This window comes from Phalaenopsis equestris, unplaced genomic scaffold (assembly GCF_001263595.1).
Source record: "Phalaenopsis equestris unplaced genomic scaffold, ASM126359v1 Scaffold000503, whole genome shotgun sequence".
In the NCBI taxonomy this organism is placed as follows: Eukaryota; Viridiplantae; Streptophyta; class Magnoliopsida; order Asparagales; family Orchidaceae; genus Phalaenopsis; species Phalaenopsis equestris.
Genome location: NW_018164943.1, coordinates 109,589 through 136,278, shown reverse-complemented (window position 1 = coordinate 136,278; position 26,690 = coordinate 109,589). Strand labels below are relative to the sequence as shown.

General features: G+C 33.5%; 1 protein-coding gene across 1 annotated transcript; it reads left to right on the top strand.

The window, feature by feature from the left end:
- Window positions 1-5,935: 5,935 nt before the first annotated feature.
- LOC110028184 (26S proteasome non-ATPase regulatory subunit 6) lies at window positions 5,936-17,115 on the top strand. Its single transcript, XM_020729928.1, has 7 exons — window positions 5,936-6,302; window positions 14,450-14,552; window positions 14,955-15,100; window positions 15,195-15,414; window positions 15,489-15,597; window positions 15,870-16,038; window positions 16,791-17,115. The coding sequence occupies exons 1-7, from the start codon at window positions 6,052-6,054 to the stop codon at window positions 16,963-16,965; spliced, it is 1,173 nt and encodes a 390-aa protein (XP_020585587.1). The 5' UTR covers window positions 5,936-6,051; the 3' UTR covers window positions 16,966-17,115.
- The last annotated feature ends 9,575 nt before the right edge of the window (window positions 17,116-26,690 follow it).

The window sequence follows — 26,690 nt, the reverse complement described above, 5'->3', positions numbered from 1 at the left end:
TTTTTTTTTGGAAGATTTACATAAATAACGATTAATTCCAATGTATTTACATATCTGACGCCTATAGTTTAATTTAAAAGTAAAGTTTAGGTGTTAGATATGTAAGTACATAGGAATTGGGTGGTATTTGTGTAAATGCCCCTCTTGTTTTTCTTATTTTCATTTGGTTGCTTAAATAGTTGAGATTATTTTAGAACTTTATGCCAAATTATTTATATTATAAATAATATTTATCATTTAGTAATTTGATAATCATCATCTTTGATTTTAAAAGAAATTTTGAGCTTTCAACTATGTGAAAAATGCGAACTACTTTATTTTTTACAGCCTTATTTTTGTCAAATAATATATTTTTCTAATTGCTCTCTGGTGTTTTGTGTTAGTGTTTTGGAAAAAATATTGCATCAGTACTCCGCACATAGAGTTATGTGCATTGTCCAATGAAATTATGTCACGTGGTGACAGAAAAAAAATCGGTCTGGTAGCACAAGAGAATATTCTTCACGTGTTATTCTGTATTATTCAGTTGTTATTGTATTTTATTTAGGTGTTATTGTGTTCTGAGAATATTCTCAGTGTTATGATAATACGAGAACACATCAATAATACTTGAATAACACACAATAACACACGAATAACACAAAATAACACCTAAATAACACGGGAGAAAAATTTACTTGTGTTATTGAAAATAACACTTAAATAACACGGGAGAAAAATTTACTTGTGTTATTGGCCAGAAATTTTTGTCACCGTCACGTGGCGTGATTTTATCGGACTTCGCAATTAACTTTATCTGCGGAGTCCTGATGCAATATTTTCTCTAGTGTTTTGTTTCTGTTTTATGTCATCTGAAATTTGTGGTTTTTTTATAAATAGGAATTTCAAAATAAATCGTTAGAATTATAAAAATGATAAAAATTTATATCATATAGGCGAATGATGTGGTGCTTACTTTTTTGTTCAATAAGATTAGTTTTCTTAAAAAATTCTCTTAATGATTCTATAAAAATTATAACTTAATTTGTCAAAATATGTCATCTAAAGGATATATGCTCAAAATAAATCTGGTTTTAAATTTAATTTTTTTTACTTTTTAAATTAATTATAAGAAATAGAAAATTTTTGGACATTTTACTAAGGATGCACTTAAGTGGAATTGAACCATGTACAAATAAATAATAAAAATAACAAATGTTTTATGTTTTCTAAAACTTATTTGTTTATGTATGGTGTATGATGGAGAAGTGGAGAGAGAGAATAAGGATCTACGTATGATTTTTATTGATTTAGTTCATTTAGAAAAAGCGTATGATAATTTTCTAAGAGAAGTATTTTGGAAAGTTCTAGAGAAAAAAAATATTAGATATAAGTTTTATTCAAGTCATTAAAGATATGTCTATTATAGCGGTTACTTAAAGCTTTTTTCAAGGCCTGTGATTTTATGGAGAGGCAAATATCTTCTGTTGAAAAAAGTGTTGACTAAACACATTAGATAGATCGGGTTGGAGGTGATGTCTTTCCTTAAAAAATGTTTTGACCAACCTCAGTAGAGAAATTGGGTGATGGTGTTCCAACAACTGAGGCAACCCGATAATAATTATTTGGTAACGATGATGATGTACAACAATAGTGGTGGCAATTCGATAATGAAGGTGTACCATGATGATGGTGGTGGTCGAGTAGTGTTGATTCAGTAGTGGTGGAAGTGTCAATTGGGCGATGGTGATGACATGGTGAAGTTATTCTAACATGTCGATGTTGACCCAATGATAATGCTAATGTGCCATAAAAGTAGTGGCGGGGGGGGGGCGGGGGGGGTGGCTGCGTAGTCTAATAGCATCAGTAGGATGATAATGATCTAGTGGAAACACAGGTTGGGAGCTGGTGGTCCCACAATAAAGTTATGGTGGTAGTAGTTCCCTTATTAGACAACGATAATCTGATGATTTTAGTGGGTTCCAAAAGCATCAGTTATAGTCTAACAATGTCAATCGAGCGATGATGGTCTGATAATGAAGGAAGTGACCCAATGACTATGGAGGTTGTAGCTCATCGATCGAGTGTTGGTGGTCTGATGGTGATAGTCACTGCTGCTCTATCAGCGTGGTAATGATAGTTTAACAACGGTGAATATTTTCCAACATTGTTGCTAGGGCGATGGTGATCTAACAACAATAACTATAGATGGTGATCCAGTAAAGGTGGTAGAAACATTGTTGGTCGAGAGATTATGTTAAGGGTATGGAAGTGTCATCAAGTGACAATCATTTGATGATGCTGGCGGTGATCGAGTGACATTATTTTGGTGATGATATAGCCTAATGGTAGCAACGGTGCTCATGTGTTAATCAATCAGGATAGCCTAATGGTAGCAACGGTGCTCATTCGACATTGGTGAGGGTGATAAATTCATCCCCTAAAGTAGATTAAATCAATATATGCCTTAATGAATGACAATTATTGCCAAATAACTATAGCAAAACATTAGAGATTATGCAAGCTACATTTAGGTGACCGCAGAAGAGTGATAAGAGAATGACTAATCATTGAAAAAATAGTAAACACATAACATTTTGTTTGTCATGTGATGGTGAGATTGAAGGAAATCTACCATGTACATTTCACCAAGATGACGTTGTTTGTTGGAGTTTTATTTAACAACATTACCACATATGGAAGATGTTGAAGAAAATCCGTCAATGATGCTTCATCTATTCGAAGTTGTTTATCAAAGTATTTTTTTCGTGACATTAGCATATATGGAAGGTTGTTTGTTGAATCATTACTCGACGTTGTTAACATAAATGGAAGAGTCTAAGAAAATTCATCAAGGATTTTTTGACATATGTGAGGCTGTCTGTTAAAATATTAGTGTGTGAAAAGGATTCGAAGGAAATCCATCAAGGCCTTTTTACCTATTTAAGCTTGTTCACAGGAGTGTTATTCGACGATGTTAACATGTATGGACGAGTCAAATCAAATCACCCTTGGATCGATTATACATGAATTGGGAAATGAAGGTTGTCGCACAGATCCCGAATTAAAGGTAAAATTAGCTTATATTTAGATTGTTTCTATCCTTTTGAGGTCATGGCTACATCCTGTTTTTGGGAGTAGAAGTCCAGCTAGGAATTGTATGTAGATAGTTGATGATATTATCTTGAATGCTAATAACTTGTTTAACTATGCTCATGTCTAAGATGTTGACATGAGTAACCATTCAAAGTTATAGTTAAAGTTTGCCCCAGTCTAGAATTGGTTCTCATAAATTTGATGTAAGAATGAAAAATGGCAGGTGTTAGGACGGGATGTTTCATTGTTTTAACTATTGCTTCTATTGGTCATTTCATAAGTTTTACAAGTTCTTAGATGATGAGACTATCTTTCCCACAAATGACGCCAAACTGTTGCATGCTCGTAAATTCACATCAGTAGAGTAATATATTAATATCTTAGTGTTGCGTAACGACTTGTTATACACGTAGGTAAAACAAAATTGAGCAAAAAGATAACTAGTTTCTTAGTGGAAAACTCAAAGTGGCAAAAACCATGGGGCTTAGCCGAGTTGAAATAATTCCACTATGCTGATGTAGTTTATAAAATTTTATTGACCCTTGAATAGTCATAAGCAATATTATATGGGTAAGATGTGACTTTCACTATAAAACCAACAAAAACACTTAACACGTAGCAGTGACCTAACTACTATAAAGAAAAGCCAAAGGTAGAGGTCGAGTGGCAAAAATTATGATGCCAACATTGACAGTAGTGGTGGTGATGATGATGGTTAGGCAACAAAGGTTAGGTAGTGGATATTTTGGTAGTCTAGGATTGTGGCAGTGGTTTAGCGTCAACAACGATGGAGGTTGGGCAGCAGTGGTCTAATGGTGGTGGTGTTAGACAGTGATGGTTTGGTGGAGGAAAAGGTGACACGACATTGGCAGCAGCCAGATGATAATGATCTGGCAACAGTGGTTCAGTGGTGGTTGTGGTCGGGTAACAATAATTCGACGATGACAGTAAGTTCGATAGTGGCGGTTGGATGGTGGTGGTCCTACAACGTTGATGGTGACTTAGTAATGACAGTGGTCAGATAATTGTGGCTGCGCAACAAAGGTCTAGTGGTGGCGACGACTTAATGACGGCGGTCGGGCAGCGATGGTCTGCTGGCGATGGTGAATCTAAGTTGGTGGCCAGACTGTGGTAATTCGACAGTGGTGGTCAGGCAGCAACGATGGTAGTCTATAATTGCAGCGGTTAGTCGACAGTGGTCCTACATTAGTAGAACTCAGGAATCCTCAAGAGCTTGGAGCTCCTTCCAAGAACTCAGGAATCCTCAAGAGCTTGGAGCTCCTTCAGCTTTCACTTTCAAGTTCAGGTCCCCCTTTATGAAGAGAGCGGGAGTTTCTTTATAAATTTTGTGAGTGACATTATATGTAAATACTGTATGAATCTGAACCACAACATCGGGCAACTAGAGTAATTCCTTTGATTGAATGATATCTTTTGAGTATTTGAGTGCCTTGACGATGTTAGAATCAAATGATCTTGGACTTTTTGATTTGGATTAACTATACGCTCAATATGATTATAAACTTGTCAAATTTGGAATATATTTGACCATTCAATTGCTCATCCAAGGTCTCCGATTTTACTTAAAATGGTTTGATATGGGCTTGATCGAATGCATATCAAACTAATTTTGGCTTCATTGGGCTCACCTTATCGAGATTGTCATTTTGACTATAAGCTTGTTGGAGTCAGTGCTCTAGATGATCTTGAATTTGAATCAAGACGTTTATTATTCAAAATATTATGTGAATCATGCATGTTTAAAATAATTTCTTGAGGATGCATCAACTCTACAGAGAGGTGAACAACTAAAGAAAGAAGATCAAAGGTCCTAATATATCAATTTCTTTTAGGTATTGCAATTCTAACATCTATTATAGCGGAGATATTCTATATCGCTACAATGAATGCATATCTTTTTTTATCTCACTATAGTGGATGCATCTCACTTTAGTAGTGCATGTGCATTGCTATAAATCACTATTTGTGTTCTTCGCATAAGTGGTTAACTTTTTTTCTTTCTTTCTTTAAACTCCTAACATTGGATCTTCGCTTATTTGTCATCCAACAATGTTATAGTCCATTAACCTTCTCCTACTAACATTGGATCTTCGCTTATTTGCCATCCAACAATGTTATAGTCCATTAACCTTCTCCTAATTTAGGGGGAACATCTCCCAATTCGCAATAACAATGCTATTGATTTACAAGTTAAAATGGTAGTATTTTTTATGTAACAAGAAAGATTCGGACGATATAAATGTAATAAATAAAATTTAATTGTTAGATATGTAAATACAAAAAAATTGTGTAGTATGTATTTATCTAAATATCTATATAATTTTTATATAAATGTTTTATGGAAAAAGGAGTCTTATCACTTAATTTAAGAAAAGAAAAACTTATATACATGACACTTAATTTTTATGCATTTACTTACCTCACACCCAAACTAAGAGGCGGACCCAGGAAAGGTCCCTAGAGCTAAATGTCTCGCATCAAACTCAGATTTTTATTTATATGAAAAAATAATTTGGTCTTTTGTTCCTCCTAAAATTTTAATTTTGACATTCTTGAAATATCACTTTGTCATTCGTTATCCTAACTCCTCTCATGGTGGGTCTAAGGAGTCAGTCTGTCCTCCTAAAAAAATAAGACTGGTTACACACTTGCCAAACTTTAATTTTATATCCAAAGCATTTTATATGTATAAATAATGTAATATATTTTTTCATACATGTTTGCATTCATACATAGAAAAATAGGTTTGACTTGTAAAAAATTATAATTTGGGTAGAGTTAAGTAAATGTATAAAATGTAGGGGCTAATTATGTAAATTTCCGTAAAAACAGAAGAAATGAAATCGATGGACCTTAAAAGAAAACATGCCATACATTAGGTGGAAACTGTCGCGCAACCTGCAAACCCTGAACTATACACTGGTTTGAAGGTAATCGAGTTGTTAGAGGGAGAGAATGGAGGGAGAAGAAGGGAGCCAGCAGCCGCAGCTTGTGCTTGCACACAAGCTTTTCCACCTCACGCACCCGGAAGTAGAGGATATCGACAAGGTACGGCTCCGCGATGAAGTCTTCACCGCAGTCAAAGCGGACGACATGGCGTCTTTATACGAGTCTCTCGCCTCTGCTTCCGTGCTCGAGATGGATGCGGCCTTACTTGATTCCATGCGTAAGAGGATCGAAGACGAGATCAAGAAGCTGGACGACAAGTAAGCTTAATCGATTTTTCCCCAACTTTGTTAATGACTTTCTTTGTGTTGGTTTGGACACCTAATTCATGCAGTTGTGGGCTTGTGATGAAAAAACTAATAGTTTTTGTTTTTTTTTTGGATTTAAGGTTTCGGGTTTTGATGTCAGAGATTAGATCTGCGTGTTTGGGTTGTCCGGTTAGGAGAAACATTTAGGGCTTCTGGGTGAGAATTAAGTTTGCAATGAAGATCGTTTTGGGGCTTAGATTGGTTCCTCTGGGGGAAATTATGTGTAACTTTCATACTATTAGCTGGCAGTTTCTATTGGGTTATAGAATAGTGGAGCCAATTAGACAAGCATTTGCAGTTGGCTTCTGGTTGGGGCACACTTGGCGGCACGACAACTTTTGAATTTTTTTAGATCCTAATGGATTGTTTGCCTTTTTGTTTCAGAATTCAAGATTTGTAAGAGAGGGAATATCTTAAAATTGTTAAATTTCATGAAGGTTCTAATTGAATAAATTACTTTTTTAAACAATAACAGGATGGCTGAAATGTGATATATTAAAACAATTAAATTTAAAATCCATAAAATTTTATTTAGCAGAAATTATGTGGTAAATCTTGCTTTAAATGGTATACCAAACAACTTTAAAAAGCTTAGATGCTTGGATATGTGATTCATGGGGATATGGAATGTTTCTACATTGTAATTTTAAATGAAAGCTTGATTGACTTAATAGTTTGTGTATCTTTGTCTCATCCCCCAATTCAGGGCAAAGATTAAGTGCAACTTTTGTGGCAACTTGAGTGTGATGGGTGGTACTGAGCTTCAAAGATTGAAAGGTCATTAATGAAGGGTAAAGTAAGGATAGAAAGCATGGTTTAAGAAAATGATTTTGATTTGATGATAAACAAATCACAAAGCACTTCTGTGGGCCATGCAGAATTTGGAGGTAGCTCATATGAGACCTTTTTGCATGCAATGATTTGCCAAAAACTACAATAATATATGTAATTTGCGCTAATATTGTGATGATTGTCAGCTCATGTGTTTTTTTTAGGCTTTAGCCTAAAAAAAAACAATTATTTTATTATATTTCTGAAGGTTTGCTGAGATTTATAGATTTTTCTTGATAGTTAATAGAACTTTATGTCAAATGTGCAAGAAATCGGGACTTGTTTGTTTTGGATGTTCTGAAATTAGGTATTTATGCATTTCCAAAAGTAATTGTTATTTGAGGAAACTCCTGACCTGACAATATGCTTCTATGCATGATGTTTTATCTGCAATGCAATCTCTACCTTAGACCGATAATTTCATTGTCTCTATTGTGTATTTGATGGGTCAAGCTTGGAAAATCTATTAGCAATTTGGTTGCAAATATTATGCATTTAAGGTAAAAAAAATAAAAAATGTAGGATTTTCAAAATCTTTTTAATGTTTTATTTGTGATAAACTAAATAAAAAGCATTTGTGTAGTGAATTTGTAATATCCTAGAAGGCCTATTTTTTATTATTTTGAAATTTGTTCAAATCGGCAAAATTCCAAATACAGGGAAAACTTGCAAGTCATGACCTCTCCTTTCCCACTTGTGGCCGCCTCTCGTCAGCATTGTCACCTACCGCCCTGCCCTTGACTATACTTGTTTCCATCTGCCATTTTTCGGTGCATTTGAAGTTTATTATAACTAAAAAAAATGATAGAATTTTATTTGCATCCATACAAAAAATTCATTTATGTTTAAATACGTGTACTTTTATTACTTTACATGCCTAAAATAAATGCATTTTAAAAACATCTGGTTAAATAGCCCTTTAGTGGACAATGTAGTTTTCAAATTTTATTTAGGAAAAGTGTATGATTGAGAAAAATGATGGTAACAGACTCACAAGAATGAGAAAAATAATTGCAAAGGAGAATACCCAAAAAAATAAACCTACATCCATGATCGCCTAGAGATATAAACGATCTACTAATCCAATTACTATTATAAGACACAGTATTTTTCAAGATAAATATTTCCTTTTTATCCCATTAGATTATTCTGTCTTCCTCTCTATTTCTCTCTCTTCGTTCTCTTTATTTTCCATTACCTTTCTCTTGATCATTAAAGCAACTATTCAGAAACTTAAATACAAAGACTTCTCAAGAAATAAGAATATCAATCATTATATGTATATATAATATTTTATATATTTTCTTCTTTCACCTTTTTTGTAATTGTATAATGGCTGAGTTTTTTTTATTTCCTTCAGTATTTCAGTTGCAAGCCTTTACACCCAACTGCCGCAAACTTTTTAGTACCTTTGGCTAACTTTTACTTCTTTTGACCCTCCTTATCAATTCACATCGCTAGCTACCAAGACTCAATCCGGCTGCTGTTTTCATTCGTTAAGACTATGGACCATCAAGAGCTTGATGACATATTAATTTACCTCAGGAGCGATCTCCTTGTAGTTGACCACATCATGAGTCAAAAGAGGTGTACTGTTACTAATGCTTGAATTTATGTTATTCAGTAAAGAGCTCGTCACCTAATCATCGACTTCTTCCTCTTCAATTGAGAGGTGTCCTTGTTGCCCATAATAATATCCACAAGGAGAAACTGAAAGTTGCATCCCACCTTTTAATTTTATCTCCTTTATAGAACATCTCGAGTAGGTACGTATGAAGCTAGATAACTTGTGGTTTTGATAGTAGGTAGGTACATACGAAGCTAGATAATTTGTGGTTTTAATTGGTAGCCATCAAAATTGAAAGTTAAGAGCAGACTTGGTCCAAATATTATCACTAAGTTATTTTGTGAATTTAAAATGACTATGAAATCAAATCTACATGGCCGATTTAAAGCCTATTTTCACTAAGTTATTACTTTGTGTTGATGTACAACTGATAAATTTTAATGTTATTTTTGTGCTGCTCTGAGGCTTATTTAGTCTAATTTCTTGCATAAATTATTTGAACATTTTAAGTGGCTTGCTAATATTTGGCTTATGGAGATATGTTCTTTATTGAATAAAAGCAAAGTTTTCTTTAGTGCAACCATAAGTAGTGTTAGCTCATAGTTTGATTCTTAGTAACTAGTGTAAAGTTTTCATGTTTCAAATACTATTTAATATTGCGTTATTTTTTTATCATGTAATGAAAATAATTTATAATTGAGCAGTAAAACAAACATAGAAATCATGAAGTAGGATTATGATGAAGAATGATTGAGCTTTTGTTCAAAAATATCGGTAAGGATAGTCTTGTCAAATAAGGGAATGTTGATGATTGATACGTAGCAAAAACACAATAAAAAAGATCAGGACATTATTACTGTATGATTTACATGTTTCTCTTCTGCTTGGGATTTTTCTCATCTTTATATCAATGTATAAGCTAAGTTGGCAAATAAGGGAACCTACTTTGGCCATTGTAGTTATGGAGTTAGGTTTATGTAGTTATGGAGTTAGGTTTATGTCTGTTTAACTAAAGTTAAAATGGAACTGGGATAAATTTTTATAGTAATTCTAAGAATAGAAAAAAGAAAGAATTCTAAATTTATAATGAAAGTATAGAACACCCAACAAAGATACTATAATAATTTCTAATGTTTGTTTGCAATGGCAAGTCATTTTAGTTGAATGAGGTGTTAGCAATTTTTGTTGATACATATAAAATAGAAACTTTTAGTTGTCATTCAACTTATCACATGATCTGCCTCTTTAGTATCATTATCATCATTATTAGCTTTATGCCAATCAGTTAGGCTTGGGGTTTTGTGAATTCTCATTACTTATTTATTTTGGTTGAGTGCTACATGAGGTGCTAAACATATTCCATGGAATTACTATTTTGCACTACTTTGATGCTTACCATTTACCCCTTTTTCTTCATGATTTGTTGATATTGATTTCACATTCTAATCTTCTGACTTTATTTTTCCTCCTTGTTGTATATTTCCAATTCACATAATTCTATTTTTTCTATTATGTTATTATCAGTAAGTGTTATTTTCAGTGCCCCTTTAATATAATCAATTATTGATCTACATTTTATAGTTTTGCCGCACATTCATCTAAATATTTTCATTCTTGCCACTTAGCTATAAGCAAACCAGTGCACTCGATGAGCAACTTAATACTCATTGATACGAGTTTGTTTATGTTCATTACTTTATTAACTAAACAAGCATGAACAAAATTTTTAAAACTTGACATATGAATGAACAAGCTTGAACATTGATAGAATTGTTCATTTACATTTGTAAACACGCTCAATTGTAACAAGTACTTTATTTCAGTGCTCGACAAAATGTTTATTTAATAATGATTTAATTATTTTTTATAATTGATTGTGCATTATGTTAATATGATATGCATATCTGTGGACCACATGGGCCCACCCACAGTTTAGGAAACTGTGGGTCCGCTGCTACATTTGAGGGGGAGAAATTATCCTCCCTTTAATTATCTATTATTGTGTTTTATTTCTTTCCTTCTTATCATGATGATTTCAATTCTGCCTCCAATTGTATAAGGGTTAATGTGGGTTGTATATATTTGTTATTTGCTTGTATTATGTAATTCATGTTGAATTGTAGCTTTGGCTTTAGTTTAGTAACTTTTATCATGAGAAAAAGATATTTATGATGTCTTAATAATACTTAATTATTTTTGTAACGTTTTAAGAGTATGTTTGTTTGTCTAAATGAGGTTTTTGTGATTGCTACTTCACCATCGATAAAAGATTTTTTCTTCCTTCAAAGCACTAAGCGAAGCAATGTTTTTTTAACTAAAACAATTATAGCTTTAATAAAGTTATTAATATGTGATACATTCATTAACAATTATAAAACATGGAATATTTAATCTATTATGTAAATCATCTTGAGTTGTAACTTTGGCTTTGGTTTACTAACTTTTATCATGGGAAAGAAGATAATTATCATGTCTTAATAATACGTAATTATTTTTGGTAACATTTTAAAAGCATGTTTTTCTGTCTAAAGAAGCTTTTTGTGATTGTTACTTCACCATCAATGAAAGAATTTATCTTGCTTCAAAGCACAAAGCGAAGCAATGCTTTTTTAACTAAAACAATCATAACCTGTATAAAATTAAAAATATATGATACATTCTTTAACAATTATAAAACATGGAATATTTAGCTTATTATGTAAATCATCTTGAATTGTAACTCTGGCTTTTGTTTAATAACTTTTATGATGGGAAAAAAGATAATTATTAAGTCTAATATTACTTATTTATTTTTTGTAACGTTTTAAAGGCATGTTTCTTTGTCTAAATAAGCTTTTTGTGATTGGTACTTCACCATCGAGTCTTCAACTTTGTTTGGTAGTGTTATTGTTTATGTTTTTAGAGCATAAACTGCATACTATGTGCGAGAATTTACCTTACTTCAAAGCACAGAGTGTTTCAGTGCTTTTTTAACTAAAACAATTATAACTTGTATAAAATTATAAATATATGATACATTCATTAACAAGTATAAAACATGAAATGTTTATTAGATGACTTAAATTTTGATATAGCATAGTAAAGAATGTGATGCATATTGCCTAATTTGAAGACATACTTTGAGGGTGAAACGATAACCTATGAGTTGAAATTTCTATCAATTTCTATTATGGGTAGGAGTTACCTAAGGATTTAAAGTTCAAATTAGAGTAATAGTTTGCTGTAAGATTTTAAAACTTGAAGATTGTGTAAAAACACCTTTAATTCATAACAAAGGCAAAAGTTAAATGCATAGTAAAATCTCGAGTCCCATAAAGCTCAATCGAAATGGATGCAAATTGAGATGAGCTAACCCTGATTATAGATGAACCACAATTTTGCTGTGACTTTTTAAATCTTACAGATCACTTACAATCAATTTCTATTGATAAATTATCAATTTGCCTCCAAATGAGATATTCATCATCAAACTGTTGCTCACCACTCTCAGTTTTTAGCAATAGAATCTGGGTTTGTTGGATGAAAAACGTCTCTTAATTTGATCTTCTTTTCTAAATTTGGTAGTACTTGATGTGCATTAAATTGTTTGAGCGCTTTTGATCTTATCAATTCCTGTATATGAATATGCAGAAAAAATCATAAAAAATTAATAAAACATAGTAATTATTTAGTATATTTAAAATTAATTAATAATTAACCTACTTGAAGACACTCCTATCTCTTTTTACACCTAGGAACATTGTAAGTTAATACTGATATCTTATTAGCCAAATTTAGCGAATAATATTTTTTAAACTTAATGATTCTATATACCTGCTTAAAATAAATTTTGTTGAACTAATATATTTTTTAAGTGACATCTTTTTAAGTTTATTTTGAAAATATTTAAAAATATTGAATATTGATCTCTTTTATATTTCAAGCAAGTTTAATAATTTTAATTTTAAAGTATAAATACTATGAAACCCTAAATATGTCATACTCATTAGAGGTCGTTGGCTGTATCGAAGCTTGCGGAGGTCAAGTCCATGGCTACTGTTGAGTCAATGGAAGTCGAGCTCTGCGTCATTGGAGGTCGAACTTTGTGTCAAAGCTCGTGTGCTTGGTTGATTGGAAGAAGCTTCTTTGCTGCGCAGGTTGTATGAGGATCGATTGTTTGATCAGCCGCTTTAGCTTCGAAGCATGCTTTACGTGAGCACACATTGTGACTGTCAACTGACACAAAACAGCCTTTCATCACCTAGCTCGTCAAAGCACGCTTTTGATTGCAATGTTTAGGCTCTTGTTTGGCTATGTTATTTAGTATGAAATGAGTCATTGATACTATCAGAGATGACAAACTATCTTGCAAGTGTGTGTCATGCTTTTGAACCCAAGGTGATGGTGCAAGCGCACCATGAGCTTTTTTGCCTATTAGTCAATATTAGGTTATTCAAAGTTTATAAATCAAGAAAGCTTAAAACGGGTACTAAATGTGGCCTTACTAAGATACTTATCTATTATAAACTCTTTTAAGAAATCTTTGTGACATTCTCTGAGGCAAAGTTTCTTCTTTTTTTAAGGTTCGGACTTCTTAACAGCGTATCTTGAAAATTTACTGCTCACATTTGATGTTCTTACATATTATCCTGACTATTAGTTATTTTACTGCTTTTATTATGCTTTGCTGTTATAAATACATAATTATTGTTTTACGTTCCATGCTGGTTTTATCTTAGAATCACTGAATAATCATTACCAAAAAAAATCTTTCCTTTCAAGTAAAAAAATAACTATATTTGTCTCCCTAGTTTCACTTTTGATATCAAATGAGTACTATTTTTTTATCGAAGCATATGTTCATTATTAGAGTACTTGCTATTGTGAAAGTATGAATGGCTACCTAAATCACATTTTAACCATTCTCTAACCACCATGCTTTGCTCTCAGAAGCATCTTACTCTGCTTGCCTATTTCTGTCATGACCAAAATTTAGCCTCTTTTTTTTCCCTGAGTATGTGTTGTAGAGATAAATTTATTTTGTCCCAAAATTATTTGTTAAATTTCTTTTATTTAAACAATTCCAAGAACAAATATACTATTCACATATATCACACACTCAATAATAACTAACTTAATAGTAATCACCTAGCATCAACATTTTTATTTTTCAATGTTATCCATAGTCGTGCTCCTTATTTTTGAACTTAAACTCATGCAATTGTATATGCCACTTCCCACTATCTTCAAATTTTCTTCTTTTCATTAAATTTCTTTGAAATGTGTGATGTTCCTTTCTCGTCTAATTGGCATGCTCCCTAAATCTCTAACCTTCTGATTTAAGTTCCCTATATTTCAAATTTTAAACTATATTTAGTTTTAGATTTGGTCAACAATTCCCTGCTTTCAACACAATTAGCGTCAAGTATATTGCATCACTTGCAACTGATGGCCACCCTTTTTTATTGTACTCCACTATCAGTTTAAATTGCGGTGTATCACTGATGGACCGATGGTAATATCATAGCTGATCATGGTTTAATTCTTATCACAATTAAGCCAAGTCATTACACAACTTAGCAATTTAACATCAACCTTTAATATTTCTCATTCGAGCTGAAGGCTGATGATATTCATATTAATAACGGTATTTGTTTGTTACAATTCCCTGCATCGAATGGTTAATTTATAGGAAGAAACTTTATGGTCATGTTTCATATAGGATTGCTGATGCTGAGGAAAATCTCGGTGAAAGTGAAGTTCGTGAAGCTCACCTTGCGAAGGTCATTGTACTTCATTCGAATTTCATTCGAATAGGCGACAAGGTAAATATGATGATCAAGTGACTATGTTGTTCATCTTTATGCGAGTATGTTTAGCCAGCTTTTCTTAAGAGCATGTTTGGAATCACTTTTGTTTTTTGTTTTTCGTTTTTGTTTTTGCTTTTAATTTAAAAATATGTTTTTTAGTGCATTTTTTACATGTTTTAAATTTTGATTTTCAAAAATAAATTAGCTTATTTTTAAGAACTCTTAAAACATCAAAAAGTTTTTTTTGAGTATTTTTAAATAAAACATGTCATGACATATCAAACATGTTTATTTCAAATAAAAATATAAATAAAAAAATATAAACAAAATAAATAAAAAATAAATCACCAAAATAAAAAGTGATCCCAAACATCCCCTAGGTTACAATAATTTGGAATTCTCATGCTGAATATGCAGGAGAAAGCACTTGAGCAGCTAAAAGTAACAGAAAGCAAAACGGTTGCAGTTGGCCAGAAGATGGATTTGGTATTCTACACTTTGCAGATTGGTTTTTTCCACATGGACTTCGATCTAATTTCTCGCTCACTTGACAAAGCTAAGAAGTGTGTAGTAAAAATTCGCATCCAGAACATAATCGGTTCCTGTTTTGGTAGATTATGATGATGTACGGGTTCTAATATTTTGTTCTTATGGCAGTTTATTTGAGGAGGGTGGTGACTGGGAGAGAAAAAATCGTTTGAAAGTATATGATGGCCTGTACTGTATGGCCACCAGGAATTTTAAAAGAGCAGCCAATTTATTTTTGGACTCTATATCGACATTTACAACTTATGAGCTGTTTCCTTATGACACTTTCATATTCTATACTGTTCTTACAAGCATTATATCACTCGACAGAGTATCACTCAAAGAAAAGGTTAGAGGCGCTTTGCTTGTACACAAGTTTAATCTCCTTTTCAATGTGGATTATTTTTATGCATCAAATTTCAGGTTGTGGATGCACCTGAAATCCTTACAGTGATTGGGAAGATTCCTCATCTATCCGACTTTCTGAACTCCCTCCATGAATGCCAGTACAAGTCATTCTTTATTGCTTTCTGTGAGTTCTACAATTTTTTTCATGTTTTCGCAATAACCATTTTTAAGAACTTAAATCAGCTCCTTAAACATAATTTGTTTATGGGTTCTTGTTAAATGGTTTTGATTTTAATGGCATTCAATGACATAATGTGTCTTGGTGCGAAGTTATCTCATGATTATGCCAAGCGATGAACTAACTGTTGTCTAATTATTTGCTTCTCTTGCCTTCTTTATCATAACTTGCCTTTTAGAAGAGAAGTTAACGTTTTCCATTTCTTTCTTTTTTTTCAGCTGGCTTGACTGAGCAGATAAAGCTAGATCGCTATCTCCAGCCTCATTTTAGGTATTACATGAGAGAAGTCCGAACCGTTGTGTATTCTCAGTTTCTCGAATCCTATAAGAGTGTAACAATGGAAGCAATGGCATCAGCATTTGGGGTTTCTGTAGACTTCATTGATCTGTAAGTATAGCCACGTTGCTCGCCTACTTGTATTACACACTTAATGCTAATGCATTTGTCATTAGAATTTACATACTTACCACATAATTTTTATTTATTCCCATGTCTAATGCCTAAGATTTGATATTTAGATTTATAACTTTTTAGTGTATATCTTCTCCGAACATAAGCATGGAAAGACCCATTCTACTTTAAAGAAGCTAATATTGGTGTTATTTTTTATGTGATGTTATGTGATATAGAGAGCCTTTATCATGTCAAGATGTATTTAAATTTTGATGCGGACAATCAAAATAATTAATTTACAAGAGAACCAAAGAAAATGCCCCATTTTTGCTTGAACTGAAAACAAATATTATAAATTTCTCAATGAATAGTATGATCAAATAATAATGGCCATATACATACATACCACACAATTATTTATGTATTTATATGTCAAACACCTAGACATTCATATTTACACGAATACCACTCAAATCTTTAACATCACATAAAATATCACCATCATTCTTTTTAAAAGTGAAATACACGTTTTCATGCATTGGTTTATGACTCCGAGGTTTTGTATTTCTGTACGCCGCAGTTTTCTGCTGTTTTGAGCTTTTCACACCATTTCATTGTTATATTATTGAGAAATTTATATACATCCCACACAATATTCATGTATTTACATATCTAACACCCAAAGTTTGATATAACTGACTTGCGGAGTGCTTTCTAACTGGAAATTGCTTCATTTTTTTATCCAGGGAGTTATCTCGCTTCATAGCAGCTGGGAAGCTTCACTGTAAGATTGACAAGGTTGCGGGAGTCCTGGAGACCAACAGACCAGATGCCAAGAATGCTCTTTATCAGGCAACTATCAAGCAGGGGGATTTCTTATTGAACCGTATCCAAAAACTTTCTCGTGTGATAGATTTGTAAATCTACAATTCTTCGCACCCTTTTTTTATGCTATTGATTGAGATGGAATAGAACTTGAATTTTCTTCAAGTTTTTAACTTCTGGGACTATTTCAGTATGCCCCTCAGTGACTTCACACAAGTTATTTTAGTAATGAAGATTTGTTTTCTTGTCTCTATTCTAAAATTCACTTAAATTATCTTTTTGTTTATGGAAGATTTACATATACACCATTTGATTCTTATGTACTTGCATATCTAACACCAAAAGTTCAATTTTTACATGCATACCACTGCACCAGTGCATAGAAAGGTGTGTTTAGCTTTTTTTTAAGCTAAGTTGTGATATTTTTTATGTGATAGGAATGATTTTGGTGGTATAAATGTAAAATGTAAAATTTAGAGGTTAGATATGTAAATACCTAGGAATTAGGTGGTAGTTTAGTAATTGCCTCTTTGTTTCTTTTATGTATATGGGAATTAGGTTTTTTTTTTATTTTTTTTATTTTTATTTTCTTTGTATTCACTATTGTAGGCAACTGGCAACAAATTCTTGCTTCTGAGATATGCAAGTAGGGTTATAAATGAATGAGAAGTTCAAGTTGTGATATTTTTTATGTGTATGAATGATTTCGGTGGTATAAATGTAAAAGGTAAAGTTTAGATGTTAGATATGTAAATACCTAGGAATTAGGTGGTAGCTTAGTAAATGCCTCTTTGTTTCTTTTATGTATATGGGAATTAGGTTTTTTTTTTTTTTTTCCTTTTTGTAGGCAACTGGCAACAAATTCTTGGTGAGGTTCTGAGATATGCAAGTAGGGTTATAAATGAATGAGGGTTCTTTCATATTTGTATGATTAATTAATAGAACAAATTTGAAGATTTTTGTAAATACTCAATTGTTAGATGAACAAATTTGAACAATTTCGTGTTTGATTCATTTATCTTCACGGTTAATATCATTTAAATCTTGCGAATAAGCTCGTTAAGAATTTTAATGAGTAGTTTAATTAATTTCAATGAACAATTTATTGCTTGTGAAATAAATTTAAATGCAAAAAATAAACTCAATTAAAGTTTGATTTAAATTTTATTTATAATAAATTAAATTAAACTAAAATAAATGTTTGCTTATTAAGTTGTTCATTTGATTTTATATGTTAGTATGTTTGGTTTTTGTAAATTTAACAATTAATTTATTTGTAAGCTTTATAATGCTCATTTAATTAAAAAATAAATATATTAATCATAATACTTATTAGTTTGTTTTGATAAGATTTATTTGACTAGAAAAGCAATTAATTGATGGTAATAATTTTAATTTGTTTAATAATGAATATCGTTTGATTAGAAAATAAGTAGATTAATAATATTTCTCTTAATATGTATGAAAATGATTTGATAAACTAATCAAGCTTGAACATGAACATAAAAGTTTGAATTAAGCTTAAGTTTGGATTTATAAATAAGCTGGGACTCAGAACACGATCCTTTTTCAATACTCAGCTTGGTTTGTTTGTAGCTCTATCTACACAAGAATTCATTTTTGCCAAAAACAAATGTGCAAGCAAGAGTTTGAATTGATGAAATTATTGTCACGGTGGTAGGGCTGTCAAAACGGCTCGTTGTTCGTGAACAGCTCGTGTTCGGCTCGCTAAGAAGTTCGTGTACGGTTCGTTCATTAAGTTAACTGGCCAAACAAGAACAAAGATTTGTTCGTTCGTGTTCGGCTCGTTTTGGCTCGAAATACTATTAATCAATTATATATATATATATTTATAAAAGTAGTATTTTTAAGAAACTTAATTGACTACAAGGCTATAAGAATTTATAATAAAGTATAAGTATTAATTAATAAAATAGAATAAAAATTATTAAATATATTCAAATGATGTTTTAATATAGACAATAATTTTTAAATCTTGCCCCAGTCCTTAATATCTTATGGCTACTTGATTAGGGTTGTCAAAAAGAATCTTTGTTCCTGGACGACCCCGGTTCGACCCGAGCCGAACATGAACACGCTTTTTAAGCTCGAAATATAAACGAGCCGAACACGAGAGCCTGGGCTCGCTCGTGTTCGACTCGTTTACACCCCTACACAGTGGTAGTTAAAATTGGACAAAAGTTGGGGTAATTCTATGTTTAGGAATTAATATTTATTATTTATAAGGCATTATAAAATTTAAATTTCAGAATAAAATTTCATAGTGTTAATTTTTAATATTTATCATATCCTCAATGATTTCTCTTTGATGATATCTTTGAAACCAAGCTCTAATAATCACAATCCAAATGCCTCACTAGAATCACTAATGAAGGAGCATTATTTACTATATTTTAGTAATTAATACAAATATAAATTGATGTTGTTGCTTTTTATGGCCGGCATCGTTTCATTAAAAAACATTAAGCGTTGTCGACGGACTTAATTTAATTGTAGAAAACTGACAACTTTGGTTCATAGAAGTTCATTTTGACGGAAACAACTAACTTCAACAAAGGTCTATGATATATCTTAGAATTGAATGTTGTTAGACATCGAAAGTAAGTGTTAACATATGTTGATTAAATAACATTAGTTGATAGGCAACTATTATTGTAAACTAACGTCAATGAAACATTTTGGGTAGCACTGAGAATGATACGTTAATAGTTGTCAAAAGTTGGACTTTGTTAGAATCTAGTCAAATGTGAACTTCATAAAAAATGTGACGATAAATGTCTACGTCGATCAATGACTAACTCTAGGTGGCTGGCAATGATAGGTTTTTAATTTGTTTGATGATTAATGTTGAGTACTAGGTAATAGTTGGTATTCATGTTGGTTGATAATCAAGATATGACATAATTTATCTATATAAATTTTTTTTAATACACTATTTATATAGAATTTTCTAGGAATATTATCATTCTGAATTCACCAGATTATTCTCTTAGAGCCCCACCTCACTAAAAAATGATTGGACAATCTCACTCTTTTGCTTCCTTTATAAACTCCCTTAGGACATGACTATAGTTGACCATAATTGAAAATGGTGCTCCGATAATGATGCGACATCAATAAATGGCAACAAGACTTTGATTAGTAGTTGAACGAAGCAACGCTCTAAACACATAATTATGTGAGTTGAAAAGTTAAAAATCCAACTATATGTTCGATCAAAACAAGATGTGTGCATCTAGATCATATTTTCACAAAAAAATTGATTTTGGTATGAATATCCCAAACACATCAAGAGTAAATTAACATTATTGATGGATTATGAATCTAACACATGTATCTAACACATGTATGAGTCATAATAACTTCAAGAAGATGCACAAGTTAAACATAAGTGACAAAAATCGTGACAAAACTATATTATCTTTTTTGGAAAATACTATCCTGCCCATGAGAAACCTAATGCCAATAACTCACAACTTGTCCTTTGCATAGGTCGTAATCATGTTAAGAAGCTTAAATCATTAATTGTCTTTCAGAGATGATTGGGCCATCAACTAACTAAAGGAGCAATAATAGTGACAATTACTAGAGGAGGCATGAGTAATATGTAAAAAATGACAAGGGAGCTAAATAGGTTAATATCGCATAATTCTTGTGTATTTACATATCTCGCATCTGAACTTTCATATTTATATACATAACACTTTAATGTTCTGAATCTATGAATGAGAAAGAAATATTTGAAACATATATTCTTATGCGATATTAAAAATTCGAGTGCTATGTTACGAAATTTTTTGTGTGTGCTATGTATATACATGAGAATTGTGAGCCATGTTTATACATGAGAATTGTGTGCTATGAACAAATGCCCCCATTTCAGAAAATTTGTCTCATTTGTACTGTCCACACTTTTTCATGTATTTTTTTTGTCCCATACGACAAATATCTCATCATTGGAAGCATGCAGTGAACCTCAGTTGGATTTTGCATTTAATGATGAGATGTTTATAATTTAAAAAACCAATTTTGATTTCAATTATATGGATTTAAATATTTGATTTATTAAAATTTAATAAATTTCTATTTAATTAGACTCATGGAATCTGAGATTGAATCACACCCATTGAGCGTAGGACATCTTTGGAAGAGAGACGAGTCTATTGTTGGGTTGGACAGATGAGGATCATCGGCGGGTTGATTCTTCAGTCAAGGACGATCGATTGGCTAAATTTTTTAAGATGGTTGGTGTGACTGTTTAGGTTAGTTGACATCTGTCGGACCCTCAATTCTCATCAGGAGAGTGCTTATTGGCTGAGTAAAGCTAGGTTATTGAGCAGATAGTGCCATCGTAACTAGGGGTGGAAACGAGTAGAACACGAGTGAGACTGGGCTCGGCTCGTGTTTGAATCATTAAAAAATACCGTTGTTTGTGTTCGGTTCGTTTATATTTTGAACACAAAAAATTTGTTCGTGTTCAGCTTATTTTCTTAACGAGCTGTTCGCGAACAAAAAACCATTTTGAAAACCCGTCATGCATGCGGCATTTAGGGTGTAAATGAGTTGAGCTTGAGCGAGTCCAGACTCGTCCGGTTAAAAAATATCATTGTTCGTGTTCAGCTCGTTTATATATCGAGCTCAAAAAATTTGTTTTTGTTTGACTCACTTGCTTATCGAGTCAAGCACTAGCTATTCATGAATAATGAATCATTTTCACAACTCTTGCTTATCGAGTCAAGCACGAGCTATTCATGAATAATGAATCATTTTCACAACTCTAATCACACAGCCTTAGGATGTTTATAGTAGAGAGAGATTTAAATATTGTTAATTAAATAATTAAAAATAATATATATATATATATATATATATGTCGCAAGTCGTGACCTGTTGGTTGGCGGGGTTCACTGTAAGTCCTCTCAGGTCACGAGTTCGATCTCCCATGGCACGGGGTCCTCGAATAATTAGACACATGGCGTGGGCTCTCATTATGGGGCTTTGATGCATCGATTTCCTTTTGAAAAAAAAAAGAAAAAAAAGTCAATTTCCGACGCGCGGGCTCTCTTCTTCGAAAAAAAATTTGCGTACGTAATACACACGCAGCGATGCATGCGATACCCAATCAGAACATGCCACATAATTTTTTGTGGGCCCACTGCATTAAATAATTATATTAATTCGAAAGAAAACCGTGTGTGACCCGTTACCCGGCCCGCGGTGTAACTCCTTTGTACCTGGATTTCTAACTTCAATATACCTCCCGCGGTCGGTCTGCTGTAACCCGATTGTAATCGCAATATACTAGTCATGTATCTTCCTCGAATTTATCTTGGGTATACTCCGCAGTACAGTTTCAGGTAACGCTCTTGTAACCGGAGTAAATCCAAGATATAACTTCTGTGGTACACGGCTCTATAACGCGCTTGTAACCGTGATATACCTCAGCTATACTCCTCGGTACATAGCCATGTAACGCGCTTGTAACCGCGATATAACGCAATAATCTGTGCGTGAAGAGATGTGATTCAGGCGTTCGGGGGTACTTCAATTTCCGACGCGGCGGCTCTCTTCTTTACTCCATTGTACCTCGATTTATAACTTCAATATACCTCCCGCGGTCGGCCTGCTGTAACCCGATTGTAATCGCAATATACTAGCCATGTACCTTCCTCGGTAGAGGGCAATGTACCGCGTTTGTAACCGGGGTATACCCAAGATATACGTTCCGCTTTACAGGGCCATGTAACGCGATTGTAACCGAATTATACCCAAGATATACCTTCTGAGGTACAAGGCTATGTAACGTGTTTGTACCCGGGATATACCCTAGTTGTACATTCCTCGGGTGTAACCTGCCTGAAACCGCCGAAATAGCTTTGTAACTCGTTATATACCTCCATATAACGCTGAAAGCCGCAGAATTAACTTTGTAATATTGCTGTAACTCGATTATAACCGCCATATAATAGACTTTGAAGCCCGTATAGTGGAACAGCGTTTGTAACCGCATAGATTAGAGATTGTACCCCTGTTGTAACTGCCATGTAACGGAGGATTATGCCCCTTCAGTTGCAACTGCGCTTGTACCCTGAATGTAACTTGGTTGTACATGATTTAAATTGGTGAGCCCGAATCATGGTATTTAAGCAGCTAGGTTTATAGCTAGGTTTACTGTTTTATTGTTTCTTCTCTGGCCATTTCCTCCTGCAGCGGCAGCAGCCTCGGGATAATCTGACCCTCCTCCTGCACAGCAGCTTCGGTATAATCTGACCTTCCACTCTTGAGCTTGAAGATGGAGTACGACTACAGAGAGTGCTTCGACGCAGTGCATGATGAAGAAGGAGAAGATGGACATTATCCGGACAGGACAGAAGAAGTAGAACTTAAAATGGAGGCATGTTTGGAGATGTGTTGTTATAATAATTAGTTTAGGGTTTTCCTTTATCTTCTTTGTTGTTATGGTTATCTTATATTTCGGAGATATATGTTTTTTGTATGTATGTTGTGTTATGTTTCTTCTGTTTTGTGTATGTTTTATTATAATTAGTTTATGATTTTCTTAAACGGATGCACGTTTGCATAGTTGCATGGTATTATGTGTAATAAAAACAATGAAGTAAACATTGAAGTAATTAATATATCCTCCATTACACTCAAGTTTTTAGAGCTATATGATATTAGGTTAGTTGTTAATTTTTTATATTTAGGTGTCATTATGAAGTTTAGGGATGTTTTTTTAACTCTCTATTGAGTCAAACATTTCATTCTATTGCTTGCAGTTTGGTGAGAGCAATGCTAGTTGTACCGAGCAAAGAAGAAACATATTACTCGAAACGTTGGTCCACAATGAGAAAGAAGCTTATGAACTATATTGTGCTTACGCATGCTTTCAATTTCATTCAGAGGGAGAGGAGATGTAGAATTGAAAATGGTGATGCGAATGCTTTATTGCAGTTGTTTGCAGAGAGACGTGCCGAGGATAAAATGTTTGAATGGGATTTTGAAACTAATGTGATTGGCAGGCTGATGAGTTTTTTTTGGAGCGATGGGACATCTAGGCTTGATTATGATTGCTTTGGAGATGTGATTATATTTGACAAGAACTATAGGTTAAATAAATATAACCTATGTTGTGCTCCTATTGTTGGTGTTAACCACAATTGACAGAATGTTTTATTTGGAGTCGGATTCTTGTCGGAGGAGACGACGGACTCGTTCAAATGGCTTTTTAAAACATTCATCCGTATTATGGGTGATAATCATCCAATAACAATCTACATTGATCAGGATTCAGGCGATGGCTAGAGCAATAGCGGAAATTTTACCAAACACGCGACATAGATTATGTTAGTGGCACATATACAAGAAATTGCCTATAAAGATTCATTGAGGCGTGCGAAATAGGATTGTCAGTAATCTTTTTTATAAATGCGACCTGCAAAGACCACATGTTCAACACTACTTGTGTTGTTCACTTCGGCAGTTCGTGTTTGGATATAAAATGCAGTTGCAGGAAGTTCGAAATGATGGGGCTGCTATGTTCACACTCTCTTAGGGTCTTAAACTTTCTACATATTAAAAAGATACGTGTTAAATATTTATTATTGCGATGGTCTGAAAATGCAAAAAGAGATGTATATAATAGTTCTGGATACATGCATCTGCAACACTCACAATCCTCGCATGATATTAAAGGAGACCTAATTTTTCAAGCACACATGCAAAAAACAGCTTGTCAGTGCACCCAAAAAGTAAAGGGCAATCCAGAAGCTGAGCAGCCAATGAGAGAGTCAATGAAGAAACTGTCATTGGATATTGAGATGTGTATAATAGTTATGGGTACATGCATCTGCAACACTCACAATCCTCACATGATATTAAAGGCGACCTAATTTTTCAAGCACACATGCAGAAAACAGCTTATCAGTGACAGCTTATCAGTGCACTCAGTGCACCCAAAAAATAAAGGGCAATCCAGAAGCTGAGCAGCACATGAGAGAGTCAATGAAGAAACTGTCATTGGATATTGATGACATACTGGTTGGTAAAGGTTCCAGAGGTAGGAGCATACATAAGAAAAATAAAGAGTCTATCAACAATGAATCAAGTCTTAATGATCCTGCAAAAATGCGGCCGAAATGTATATCTAACGCGAGATTAAAAGGGTACTGGGAGAAAAATAAAAGGTATTCGAGGACTCCCCTGCTGAATAGTTCAATAGTGCAGTCTTTACTTGTCGCGCATCCATCCTAGCTGGCGGGACATTACTCCAGTATGCAGGAAAACCTCTATTTGGCATGCCAATCAGGAGCGCAACCTCATCAACATAAAATTTTAGCTCCCTGCGAGGTGGAATGTCATTCGATCAATATTCCAACAATTTATTATGTGCATTGTCAGAATATGATCTTGAGGGTGCGACGGGAGTTCAAAAAATTGAACTAAATTTAGTTCTTCCAAATTACTCCAAGTTTTCTCGTCCACTGATGGTCGAACCTTATTAAGGACTTCTCATACTCCAGATGGACGACACCTGCAGTTCATTGATTTTACGCTAAATAACCTACAATAATACATCATAATGGGCTAATATCAAATTATGATAAAAGTATGAATTTCAAAATAAAACCTAAAACATAACCACCAAGCTTTAAAGATTCGAAATGAAACCCTAAGCTTTACAGATTCGAAACGAAACCCTAGAAATTACACCTAGATTCAATCTTTCTTCTTCTTTGACTCATTCTTCTCCTTACAGCCGCCTTTGACCTTTTGCGGTGCCTCCTCGCATTCAGGTTTCTTAGGCTCTCCCAACTCTGCGACATTTGCCTCTAACAAAGTAGTTTTCGTGGTCTCGGTGCTTACCTCTTGTATTTTTGTGATCATTCGCTTAAGCAATCCACACTCTCTGCGAAAGGAAGACGACGACGACAAACCCTAGCACACACGATTGCCTGTTTTCGAAAATGGAGAGTTACTGCAGAGGTTTCTACCTTATACTGAGGTTATAAAACTCGATTTATTGAGATTATAAGAAGGTTATAAATTGTCTTTAAGAGGTTACAATACGATTATACCAGCGGAGACAAAGTATTTTTATATGGATGTTTCAGAAAGGTTCCACCCGCGGTATAATGGAAAGGTTACAAGCAGGTTACAAAAAACTTAACCTCGCATTACATTTTTATTTACCGCGGAAGGTATATCTGCGTTATATCGCGGTTACAAGCGCGTTACATGGCTATGTACCGAGGAGTATAGCTGAGGTATATCACGGTTACAAGCGCGTTATAGAGCCGTGTACCACAGAAGTTATATCTTGGATTTACTCCGGTTACAAGAGCGTTACCTGAAACTGTACTGCGGAGTATACCCAAGATAAATTCGAGGAAGATACATGACTAGTATATTGCGATTACAATCGGGTTACAGCAGACCGACCGCGGGAGGTATATTGAAGTTAGAAATCCAGGTACAAAGGAGTTACACCGCGGGCCGGGTAACGGGTCACACACGGTTTTCTTTCGAATTAATATAATTATTTAATGCAGTGGGTCCGCAAAAAATTATGTGGCATGTTCTGATATAATTATTTAATGCAGTGGGTCCGCAAAAGATTATGTGGCATGTTCTGATATAATTATTTAATGCAGTGGGTCCGCAAAAGATTATGTGGCATGTTCTGATATAATTATTTAATGCAGTGGGCCCGCAAAAAATTATGTGTCATGTTCTAATTGGGTATCGCACTATTAAGTTTGGCAAATTTTCTTCTTCTTCCCCAACTTCCTTCGATTCAC

Excerpts from the sequence above, each read along its gene's own strand:
- LOC110028184 (XM_020729928.1), top strand. The coding sequence starts at position 6,052 with ATGGAGGGAGAAGAAGGGAGCCAGCAGCCGCAGCTTGTGCTTGCACAC. Across the intron at positions 15,598-15,869 it reads GTCATTCTTTATTGCTTTCT|CTGGCTTGACTGAGCAGATA; the intron begins GTGAGTTCTACA and ends CTTTTTTTTCAG. Across the intron at positions 16,039-16,790 it reads TCTGTAGACTTCATTGATCT|GGAGTTATCTCGCTTCATAG; the intron begins GTAAGTATAGCC and ends TTTTTTATCCAG.